The sequence below is a fragment of the Stenella coeruleoalba genome (assembly GCF_951394435.1).
Source record: "Stenella coeruleoalba genome assembly, chromosome: 6".
Lineage (NCBI taxonomy): Eukaryota > Metazoa > Chordata > Mammalia > Artiodactyla > Delphinidae > Stenella > Stenella coeruleoalba.
In genome coordinates this window covers 39,120,132-39,132,739 of record NC_137151.1, presented here as the reverse complement: position 1 = coordinate 39,132,739, position 12,608 = coordinate 39,120,132, and the positions used below count along the sequence as shown (strand labels likewise).

The following is a 12,608-nucleotide window of genomic DNA, read 5'->3' as shown; positions in this document are numbered from 1 at the left end:
GCCACAACAGTGAGAGGCCCGCGTACCGCAAAAAGAAAAAAAAAAGGGATTTAATCTCATTTGGTATGATGGTCTGGAAAGGTAGCAACTGATATTTACCAAATCAGTTTTGGAAACAGATTAAAACAACATATATTCCCCTAAAACCTTCCTGAAATTCTATTCAGTGTTTTGCTACTCTTTGCTAATGATCTGACACATATGGTTCCAAGGTTAATATGAGGACATTCCCTCTCATCCTCTAGTTCTGTTTGATTCATATTCATAGTCAAATATCTCCACCATCATAAAAAATAAATTAATAAAAGTCTGCCCTAAGTATAATAGGTGTTTGATTACTGGTTCTTACAGAATGAAAGCCACTTTCATAGTCACCATTTCACTACCTAGATACCATTTCTGTTTCATTCTAATGACAGATCCTGCATGGAAAGCCACGCAACAGCTGTGTCTGCAGAGGATACTGATTGGATAGAAATATAGACAAAAATAAATGTGGTACCCATTTATCCATGCACACAAACTCCTATCTGATGGAAAGCATACCATATTAAACATGTTTTTAGGGAAAAAAGCCATGTTTTGTTTGTGTTCTGACAGACAACTACATATGGATTTTAAGCCTTTGTAAATACCAGGGGGAGCTGTTTCTGTCTGTTAAACCAGTTTTGAAACTACCTAAATTTGCCAAAGGAAAAGTGACAAAGTATGTGCTTGAATAATTTCTTCTCCCTCATGGGAAATGTAAAGTAGGGTAAAGTTTCTATTAATGTTGAATGTTGGGTAGTAATTTCTTTTCATCTATAAAGGAGAATTGGAATATTGAAATAAGATACTCCCAGTAAAAATTTGATGTTATTTCTTTTCAACATTGCTAATTCATCATTTCACCTTATTGAATTTTATGTTTTTGAAACCTATTGTATTTATAATTATGTGTTTCTTTTTTCTTTTGTTTTGTTTTGATCAGTACCCAATCCATGCTCGGATCTAGCATGTGAATTCCTCTGTTTGCTGAATCCTTCTGGGGCCACCTGTGTGTGCCCAGAAGGAAAATATTTGATTAATGGCACCTGCAATGATGACAGCCTGTTAGGTAGGTAAACTTCATTATTCTGTAAGTAATGAATTACTGTATACAGTAAATGTTCACAACTACTGAAACTGAGCAGTATTAGCTACTCAGTCATCACTGATATTTCCATGATATCACTGGTTCTTGAATGCCTGTGTAAACTATTCTTTTCTCTGATGATGACTTCCCATCAATTCTTTCTACATTTGTTCACAAAGCTGCATTGAGCACTTACTGTGCATCGAAGACTAGATTAAGAACTTTGAAGTCACACACAGAATCAAGAGACCTGTTTATATAGCTCCTGTATCAGTAAAGATAATGATATTTCTGAGGGTGCCATTCTGCTATTAGTTTAAACCCAACTCCCAAATCCATTTATTCATTTAGCAACTTTATATATGTTTTGTGTGCCAACACTAATTTAGAAACTGATGATTAATTTAGAAAATAAATCTTAGTTTCCTCTATGTAAAATTTGATTAACAGTAAATACTACTACTACTACTAATAATAATAAATATTTTGAGGGCTTCTGAGCAAAGCATAACACTAATTTAGAAACAAAGGACTAAGTTAGAAACAAAACTGAAAATATTTCTTCATTCAAGAAGTTTATATTTTAGAAGCTAGAGGTTGGAACAAACATTTAAAAACTTGAAATATTATTTCAGATGCTAGTATGTGTTAAATAACAAAACAGAAAAAAATCAAATGAAAAAAATCAAAACTGAAAATAGTGTGATGGGAAAGGGAAAGAGATGTCTCTTGGATATCCAGGCAGACTTTCAATAAGTTTCCTCATATTCAAGACATTAGCCATAATGGGAAAAAAATGCTACTAAGAGAAAAGAAAATCAACACATTAATTTTATGTCACAGACAAAAATGCAGGGCTCCAAAAATCACTTGAGGGTCACAGCAAACATTTTTCCAATGAGATACACACTTAGGATCTCTTCATAGCAGGGCTTCCCACCGGTTGTATTTCTCTGTTTAAATGAACTCCTCATGTGAACACAGTGTCTTTGCCCTCAGTCAGCATCTATACCCCCATATCATTGTCTCATTGTTCTCTGCTGGGGGTTATGCCAGCTGAAGACTTTTGCCTTTCCTAAGGCACTCAGTGTCTAAAACTGTCACAGCTCTTCCATTTAATATGTATTTTTAATCATTTGATATGCAAAGCTGAAGAGGTTGAAAAGATGAAATGATGAATGACACAAACACCAATAAATACTTATGTGAATAGTGATATAAGCCACAAAAGAGACAGACTTTATGCTATTATGAGGAATTAGATGATTATCCAGTTAGAGAATTGATTAGTTCCTATAGAACATGACATTAGAACAAGATCTGCAAAGATAGATTATATTTAGATTAAATAGGAATGAAGGAGGAGGACACTGAGAAGAGGAAACTGTCTGAAAAGTCATGAAAGCATGGACTGTAAAGAAAATAATGAGTCATTTATTCCAGTTAGTGTGTAGGATGTGCAAAGTGCTGTTGTGGGTGGCAGTTGGAACATTCTTAACGGAGAGCTAAATATGAATCATGACTGGTATTTTGGATGGGTATTTTAGTGCCAGTCATTGAAAAGGGATGCTGTCACTGGTACTAGGATGCACCCTTCCTCTACCAATTCTCCCAACTAGAGTTGCCATGATCTCAATTGTGATGGTAGAATAAGAGAATTAAATGAACATTTTCAGGTACATTTTTCACTCACTGCTCTGACACAGTCACAAACTCTATACTTAACATCTCAGAAACAGATTCTTAAAAACGTCAACAACTCCTTCCTTGTGGAAGATGTGCCTCATTTTCACTAGTTCCATATATACCCATAAGCAGTGCTCTCACAGATGCCTCCTGTGTGCCATGTCTACTTACACTATTGTATGGGTGGGAGAGACCCCTGGGAAAGAGATGAGTATTCTGCACAGAAGTACACAGCTTGTGCTACCAGTGTGACTTTTACACTGGTTCAGATATTATAAGTGTGTTTTTTTTTCTTATGGTCAAGTTGCAGACAGCTTTTCTTGTTTTCCTTTTATAAGTAAATAAGACTGTCTCTTCTACATAACCTCCCTTTTTCCTCTTTGCTTAATGCAAATAATTTATTCAATAATACAAAATCAACAAATATACAGGAAGAACATGGTCTGGAGTAGAGCTGAGGTGGTGCTTTGGATTAAGCCAAGATCTATCACTTAACTAATATGTTTGGCCCTGTACTCCCTCAGTCTCAGTTCCTTCTGTGTGAAATTGGATTAACAATAAATACTACTACTACTGCTAGTAATAATAATAAATACCTTGAAGGCTTATGAGCAAAGCATATTTTAAGTATGTTATGTAGATATATATATAATTTCATTTAATCCTCACAAAACTCCAATGATATTATACTGTCATTGCCCCTATTTTTACACATAAAAAATTGAAGTATGGAGAGGCTCAATTGTCTAACAATACTTAATAATGGTGGTACCCTAAGGTGGACCTAGGCATTCCACACTCTTAATCATCACATAATACACTCCAGTGTCTCCAAGTCACCCAAAGTACCCATGTCCAGAGTCATTGGAAATACTAGAAATAACATACAGAAAGTGCCTAGCACAATGCCTTGCAAAAAGTAGACACACAGCACTCTAAAATAAATCTGTCATGAAGTAGGCAAGAAAATGAAGCTATTACCAAATTGTATAGTTTTATGTTTTAAATGAGGAAGCATTTTGTCTAAATATACAAAGATCTAAAACTTTTTTATAAATTTTAGTTTTACTATTTCAATCCTGCTTGAAAGGCAGGGTTACAGAAACCTCCTCAATGTTTATTTTATGATTTAAAAGAAAATCTTATATTTTAAACAATCTGAGTGTTAAAAAGTATTCACACTGGCCTCTGTATATGAGCCTTGGTAATGGATGGCTTGAACCACTTCGGTTAGGAATATAATTAAGTGGATTTTAGAATTATTGATTGGTGAAGATAAAAGCCAATTAATTTTTTCCTGACATTAGCATTTGATACAGCCAACTTTTTCAGCTCTTTATAATTGCTTGCCTTTCTCTAGCTGCTATTGTTAAATGATGAGCACCCTGAGTATTTTTAATCTTCATGTAAGAAATTTGAATTCAAATGTTACGCGTTCTTGGAGAACTGTTCACCTGCTCTTCCCTATAGTTGATTATAATTGCTGGAGCTTGGCTTCTGGGGGTGATTTTGTTATTGACAAAAGCAGCTTCCTTTTTCATTATAGAACTATTACAGTTAGGTTTTGAAAGAATGTAACTCTACTTCCATTTCATCAGGCAGTGTTATATTTTTTAAATTTCTGGTGCCTAATGAGGCACATTATAGAAATGCACCTGTCCTAACATGTAGAGATTTTGAATACCTATGTATTTTTGCACAGAACATCTACAGGTGAAAATGAGCCCTCCCGTAACAATCCTAACTGTGATCATAATACCTTAAATATTTATCTTCATTGTTCACATTCACAACTCCAGTTAGGATATTTCATGCTGAATGAGTTAGAAATGTTTTGGTAAATTTTAAATTGAGCAAGCATGTTTCACTAGAGATCTTTCTTAAGAACGTGACCTCTATATTCAACTCTTTGCTAGAGATTCCCACTTGCATTTATATAAGTATCTCCAATTTAATATGTTCAAAGATAAAACAACACTTCAGGTCCTATTGGCCTTGTGTTAGAAACTGAAGAATTATCCTTGTTTTTTCCTTTCCCTCTGATGTGATTTTTGTCTTCTAGTTACCTTCAGAATATGTCTACATTATCTATCCCACATTACTCTATTTTAGGCCATCATCTTATCTAGCCTGGACAATTTAAACAGAGTCCTAATAGTCCCCCTGCTTTCAGTTTAACCCCTACCAGTACAGTCATTCTTGGACTTTTTAGACTTTTCAAAGACCTAACATTGCTATGGGGGCAAAGTCCAACATCCAAGGATCTCCTATGACACTCTGCTTATCTCTTTAAATTCACTTCTCTCTTTCAGTTCCTGCCTTCACACTCTGTAATCCAGGTCCAGTCACAGTAACTTTCATTCAGTTTCAACAATGCTCACCTTCTGGTATTCATAGATACCACTCCACGTGAGCTATATTCTCAGTGCGCCTTATGGGCACTCAATACCTAATGCTGAATAAGAATGTTACTGGGTAATTTACCTAGTAAGTTCCTCAATTTCCTGTTGAAATTTAACAATACACCTTGTAGACCCAGATCGCAGGTCTTCATCCTCATACTATTCTAGTATGGCTAGAACTCAAATTCTCATTTGTGTGTATGTTATATACTTATATACTTAAAAATTTACAAAGTTTTATAATTTTGACTTTTACTTTCCAGTTTCTTATTTAATTTAATATTCACAACAAACCTATGAGTTAAGTTGCACATTTGTCCTTAAGGCTATCTTAAAGTAGAAATAACTAAGGCTCAGATAGGTTAATTTGTATGCCTAGTAAGGGGCAGACCTAGGACTTAAAAACAGGTCTCACTACATCAACTGTCATTTTCTTTATACTCTGTGTATATAGTGCCTCATGAGAGAGCCCTTCATATTACAAATGCAGACTTTAGTAATGCCAACCTGAAGCCTCCCTACATGACAAGGTATTGGAAACTGCTTTGCAATGCCAAAAATCTCGAAATTTGTCTGACACTGCTGATAGATGGTCTCTGTTTATGACAGTGGTTATGATACTTGAATTATGTTGTCATTTGAAGTCACTGAGGCTCTTTAAGATGTTTTTGTGATTATTGCAGTGATAATTATTCAAGCTTCTGTTATGTCTGTGCCAATGCATCTTGAGTGAACAATATAGGCTGTTTTGATTTTATCTTATTTTGTATAAAGTAAGCATGACTGTAGAAAAAGGTATTTTTTGAATAGAATGCTCTTAAAATATTGTCAATTGTCTTTATTCCATTGGACATTATGTCCTGTTCTATGTAGAGCAGTAGTTCTAATGGAGCAAGGCCATGTCTACACATACAGAAAAATAATGTGGAAAATGATTCCAAACCAATCTTTATCATAAATCAGACTCATCATATTTTTAAAAATGATTTTGTGACCCCCAAGGAATGACCATCCTTTCTTTCTCTCAGCCAAAATGTATTATATAGGCAGATTTTGCCTAATTATTTTATATATGGAAAAAAATGTTTCTGACACTGTTTTATCACCATCTTGTATCAAATCTAAGTAATTTTTAGTTTTGTGCGTTAATATATAGCTGATAAGGATGTACATCAAAGAGTATCTTTTCTTTTAAATGTTTCCCTATACTAAAAATTATATGTTTTTGTATATGTACACTATACTATATATATGCACTATACATACTATATATATACTCCCTACATACAAATGAGTTCCATTCAGAGAGCATGTTCGTAAGTCCAATTTGTTTGTAAGTAAAACAAAGTTAGCCTAGGTACCCAACTAACACAATCAGCTATATGGTACCGTACTGAAATAGGTTTATAATAATTTTCACACAAATAATACATAAAAAACAAACACAAAAAATAGAGAAAACTTTTTTTTTTTTTGAAGATGTTGGGGGTAGGAGTTTATTAATTAATTTGTTTGTTTTTGCTGTGTTGCGTCTTCATTTCTGTGCATGGGCCTTCTCTAGTTGTGGCAAGCGGGGGCCACTCTTCATTGCGGTGTATGGGCCTCTCACTATTGCGGCCTCTCTTGTTGCAGAGCACAGGCTCCAGACGGGCAGGCTCAGTAGTTGTGGCGCACGGGCTTAGTTGCTCCACGGCATGTGGGATCCTCCCAGACCAGGGCTCAAACCTGTGTCCCCTGCATTAGCAGGCAGATTCTCAACCACTGCGCCACCAGGGAAGCCCAGAGAAAACATTTTTAATCTTACAGTACAGTACCTTGAAAAGTATAGTAGTACAGTAAGTATAACAGCTGGCATACAGGAGCCGGCAGCGAGTGAACAGGCAAGAAGAGTAACTGACTGGAGTACGGAGAGGAGGTGGGGGAGGGTAGAGCTGAAGGATCTTCAGCAATAGAAGACGGAGGGCAAGCTGTTTTTTCACTCATGCCTGACATTCAGTACCAGCTACATCACCGCTGCTTATACGCTTGCTTCCGGACATCCTGGGCTTGAAATAAAAATACTGTACTCTATACAATACTGTACAGTAAAGTACACAAAAGCACAACCACTTGTAGAGGATACAGGCACGTGACAAAGTACAGCAGGCACGTGAACTAACTTATGTGATAGGACATGCAAACACACGTTGGCATCTTTGAAAGTTCGCAACTTGAAAGTTCGTATGTAGGGGACTGTATATATATTTATCTTACATATTTCGGTTTGGTTTAATATCAAACACTTCTAAAAACTAGGCCATGTTTGCCCATATCATGAAAAAACCCATATTGGTTGGAAAATATTTTATTTTTAGAAAGTTTCAGTTGGTTTTATTGTTTAATGTTTTAACAAATATAAGAAATGGTAAACAATGCTTTAAGCCTAAAAAAGAATAAAAGTTAATTCAATACTTGTGTTCACCATTCAACAATGTTTGAAATCTATTTCTCTATTTTCAGATAGTATTTTGTTTCTTCTACGTTTATATTAGGGGTATTTATTTTTGGAATTTTATGGAAAAAAGTGAATCTTAGTATTTAATTTTTCTTTATTTGAATTTTTCTTATTCTACCACCTACTGAATGGCATGCTAATTTGTACATTTCTTCTTATAACCAGATGATTCATGCAAACTGACTTGTGAAAATGGAGGAAGATGCATTTTAAATGAGAAAGGTGATTTGAGGTGTCACTGTTGGCCTAGTTATTCAGGAGAGAGATGTGAAATCAACCACTGTAGCAACTACTGTCAAAATGGAGGAACTTGCATGCCATCAGCTCTAGGTAAATAATTGAGTGGCATTGTATATTCAGATCATCTGTAATTTTCCTTATATATGAAAAATCTACAGAAAATACTTAATGCTATGAATATAATTCCTGTTGTCTTAACAAATACATTAACAAAAATTAAATCTAATAATTAATTCAATGTAATCAGTGGCATTTTTTCTAAATTGAGTATATCAATCGAAGTCCAAGTCACAAAAATTAACAATAATAATGATGATTATCTTGTGTTAAGTGCGTGCCATTGACAGGGCTCAGTGCTTATAGATATTCTGACTCTGGCTTAAAATGATGAGGCAAAATCAGTTTTAGAAGCCTTATCTATTTGACTCCAAAATCTGTTTTTTTTTTTTTAATTGAAGTTTGCCTGATGCTAAAACTCATGTTATTAAAAATTAGATTTATTTTAAATATATACATACTATATCAGTACATCTTAGAGCATCATAATTTCCATCTAAAATCATAACTACTCTGTTGTCATTGCAATGTAGTATATTCAAAACATATTGCTTTGAAAACATCAGTTTACTACATATTCGGATATACTTGAGATTCTTACTAATTTATGCTATATCTATGCTCGCAAAAAGTGTTTTCTACAGCACATAAGTGAATACTAAAACATATTTTCCTACTGACTTCTATTAAATTTAAAATATGTTCCCACTGGAAAAAAATTAACCATAATACATAATAGAAATATAATTTGCAAATTCCAGTATTAGTGCAAAGAAGATTATGCAACTATTAGAGTGAAATCTATGTACATTTAATTTTCCTACGATAACTGCAGATTTAGGTAGTGAGATAGAAAAGCAATCCATATGATCTTCACATCCCCTATGTGGTTAATTTCTTTCTTACTGGGATTTCTCACTGCTTCTATTGCTTAAGCTATTCTTTGAAGTATTTAGCATAATGCTAACAAAGAGCCACATGAAGCAGCATTTTCAATGGAGTTCAGGAGAAGCAAGCTGTTTTCTGATTTGCATTCTAAGAGTAAAAACAATACTACTTCTTTGATAGTTTGATAGTTTGATACCTATAAATATTTTGGACTTATGATTAATTGATAATTAAGATAATTGTAACTACTCAATAGAATTCTGAAAAAATATTCAGCAGGTTGATTGAACTAAAAGAGGCACTAGGAGTCTTACTACATATATTCATTCTGCCGGAGGGGGAGCTAATCCATAAAGTATATTCTATTGCTGTGGGAAAAACTGTAGTACTGAGACCTTCATTGACTATGCAAATGAGAATCCATTGAATTTACAGTAAAAGAGTGTGACCTGTAATTATATTTTAGCAACAAACATACCACTTTGCTTTAGGGAAGAAGCTTCTCTTATGCAAATGAGTTGTTTAAGAGTTTTATTATTTAATTGTTAACTTAATTTTCTCATTAAGATAAAAAAATCTTTGGGTTGTGACCAGATGATTTTCTTATATTTACCTTTGGAAATAATTTAAGCCAGCTAGATAAAGAGTTTGGCACTCCAAACTATGGCTACCTATTCAACCTGCAATCAATGCACAGGGACAAATCTCTGTGAAACATTGAATTTGCTATCCTGTTAATGGATCCTGAAATATATATAAATACAGCACAACTTTTGATGTTTCATTCAAATCATTTGTCCAGACCTTGCTGCATTCTTAAAATCCATAATATATCAAGTTTATCTATGCACCCAGAGTATTAGATCTTGATTTACATAGATAATATGTTCAGAAAAAATTATATTTCAAATTAGTAATATAAATGAGTTCTCATATGAATTCAACTTGAGATATAGCCATGTAGTTTATTGTCTTATAGCATCTAATAATTAATAATAATATAATAGCTAATTAAGTCATTTACAAAGCATTTTTCACTTTTAAAAATGTGGTTTTATAAAACATTGTTTGGTATTATAGACTGTAGAACCTCATTATCTCCACACAAATGTTAATTTGTGAAACAAATCCCAGTGGGCAACTCATAGATTTATTCATTGTCAGTTTACTTACAGTTAAGCCTTTGGCAAACTCCTATGTGGACACTATGTAACTAGGGTTTGGGGCAGCCTTAATTAAACTTTATAAGTTTGTGACAGTTGTATAGAACTATAATAATTGAACAAAGGAAATGTCACCAGTTAATTAAAGGCACACATCTGAGAGGCGTAATTAAAATTTTACATGTAGGAATGAATTTTTCCTCATTCCTTAAGGTTTTTTGTAATAAAGAAAACTAAAAACTAGATATATGAGCTGTATCCATATAAGAAGGTACTACAAAATGAAATAGGTTGACATTGATTATATCAACAAGGATCCATGTAGTTAATTTCTGTGACCTGCTCCTAGGAGGCTACATTTAAGATAAAGTTTACATTGGCAAAGCAATGGAAAATAGAATAAAGCATTGAATTACATTGAACTACATTTTATGTAGAAAGTAGAGTATAATTTATGGAATTATTTTTTCATCACAGATGTAATGGATATTTATGTAATTATATGTACAATTAATCTTCACTTTTATGAATATTTATTCTCTATGTTCATTCTGTGTGGTATTTTCCATACTCTTATAGGTCTGTTATTTAGACTTTTGATGTTTCTATCAAAATGAATCAGGGTTTTCTACACAACTGATTTAGAGGAATGGAGCAAGAAATTTTGTAAATTTGGGAAAATATTCTCAAATACTCCCACTCAAAGTTTGGAATTATGCATAAAGGAAGGCAATTCTAATTTGGGAAGTTTGAATATATGTAAAACTGGCTACGTGAAGAGATGATGGTGCAATTTTTTATAGTAGGCAATTCATTTGTATTGAAGTATTTAAATGAATTCAGCAAGAAGACAGCAGAAGCTCTCTTTGTGTTGCCCTCTGTCACCACATCTGTGTATTTTGGCAGTGGAAGATTTTATTCCCAGAAATGAAGCCGGAGGAAAGAGGGCTCTCTTGAGGAAAGAAAAAAATCAAAATCTTCTCACTGCAATGGAAAGGGCCCTTATAATAGCCAAGTAGATAGAGATAATTTTCTATCTCATTTATTCAAGATCTTTCTATCCAGGCCACTGCCCCAAATATGATGGTAGCATATGTGACTGCCATCAATTATGATCAAATATGACTACCCTAAAAATGTTTGCTCAAAGGCAGGTTAAGCTAGGAAATTTGGGGCACCTTTGAAACAGCATGAAACAGATTATGAAACATATATACTGATGTCTCTCAAGTCACATATGTATCTGGGCTGTAAAGTACACAGTCACCTAATTAATATCTTGATAAAGGGTGAACATACATTTAAACAGTCCCTCTTAGTTTTTCTTTCACTTTATATTTAAATGAGGGCTGTTTTTAATTTAAATTAAGCTTGATGTCTTAGCTCCCTTAACATAGATATTGATTATATTTAGAAAGTGATAAAAGCTGGATATTTGGTCCTATTTGCTTTTTAAGAATCCAAGAGAATAAGTCGAAAATATAAAATTGAAAACATAAAATAGTTCATATAGTTTAAAAAATAAGCGACATAGGAATATGTAGCTTTGACAAATCAATGGAAAAAAACCAAAAAAACATAAGGAGCAAGTGGCAGAACATGAACATATATGAACACAAACGTATATAAAAACAGAGAAAAGTGGGAAAAGAGGGAGGAGGAGCCCAGTCACACACAGGTGAAACCAGCATCCTTAAATCAGTACCAGAAGAAAATGTTCATGGTACAAGCCTTGCAGCAAGCAATTCTGAATTACTCAGCAGGAGTTGCAGGGCAGAAATAGACACACGTGTAGAGAACAAACGTACGGACCCCAAAGGGGGGAAAGCAGCAGGGGGGTGGTGGTGGTGGGATGAATTGGGAGATTGGGATTGACATGAATATACTAATATGTATGAAATGGATAACTAATAAGAACCTGCTGTATAAAAAAATTAAATAAAATTCAAAAATTAAACAAAAAACAGAACAAACAAAAAAGTTCCAATGTCCTTTAACTAAATAATGTCACTTTTAGAAATATATTCCAAAAGTTACATAATAATAAAAAATGAAATATTTAGAAGTGAAAATGTTCAATGTAGTATTGTTCATAATATAGAATTGGAGATAAAAACCTAAATTCAAGTAGTTAATATATAAAATATAGCATATCTAAAAGATGAATGTTACACGATAAACAAAACTATAATTTTAAACTATATAATAATAGAGAAAAATATTCACATTTTATTTTAAAGTTAAAAAGCACAAGAAAAAACCTGCTTGTATACTATGAGCCCAATATGAAAAAATTGCATATGTAATAGGTCCTTCATTATACTTCTGTATTTTCTAAATATTCAACCATGCTTTATTATTAGAATCAGAAATTAAAATAACACTACTTATTATCATTGTCAGGATCATGATAATTAATATGTATTGAACTGCTTACTAAGTGCCAGGCACTGTTCTTGGCCCTTGAATCTTCATAACAAGGAAAGTATGATTCTCTTTAACTGTGCTGCTGGCTTCATGAGTCATAGTTACTGGTTCGTTTGGACCATATGGTGAGAGCAGTA

General features: G+C 33.5%; 1 protein-coding gene across 9 annotated transcripts in view; it reads left to right on the top strand.

Annotated features, from left to right (window-relative positions):
• The window catches only part of LRP1B (LDL receptor related protein 1B), a 1,831,517-nt gene that overhangs the window by 1,736,672 nt on the left and 82,237 nt on the right, over positions 1 to 12,608 (top strand). For all 9 annotated transcript variants that reach the window (XR_013828854.1, XM_079925113.1, XM_079925117.1 and 6 more), the window contains 2 exons: positions 971 to 1,096; positions 7,862 to 8,026. Coding sequence is in view for 8 of the 9 variants with exons in the window: in XM_079925113.1 (XP_079781239.1) it covers positions 971 to 1,096; positions 7,862 to 8,026 (291 nt within the window). In the remaining variant the exon portion in view is untranslated. The remainder of the gene's footprint in view (positions 1 to 970; positions 1,097 to 7,861; positions 8,027 to 12,608) is intronic.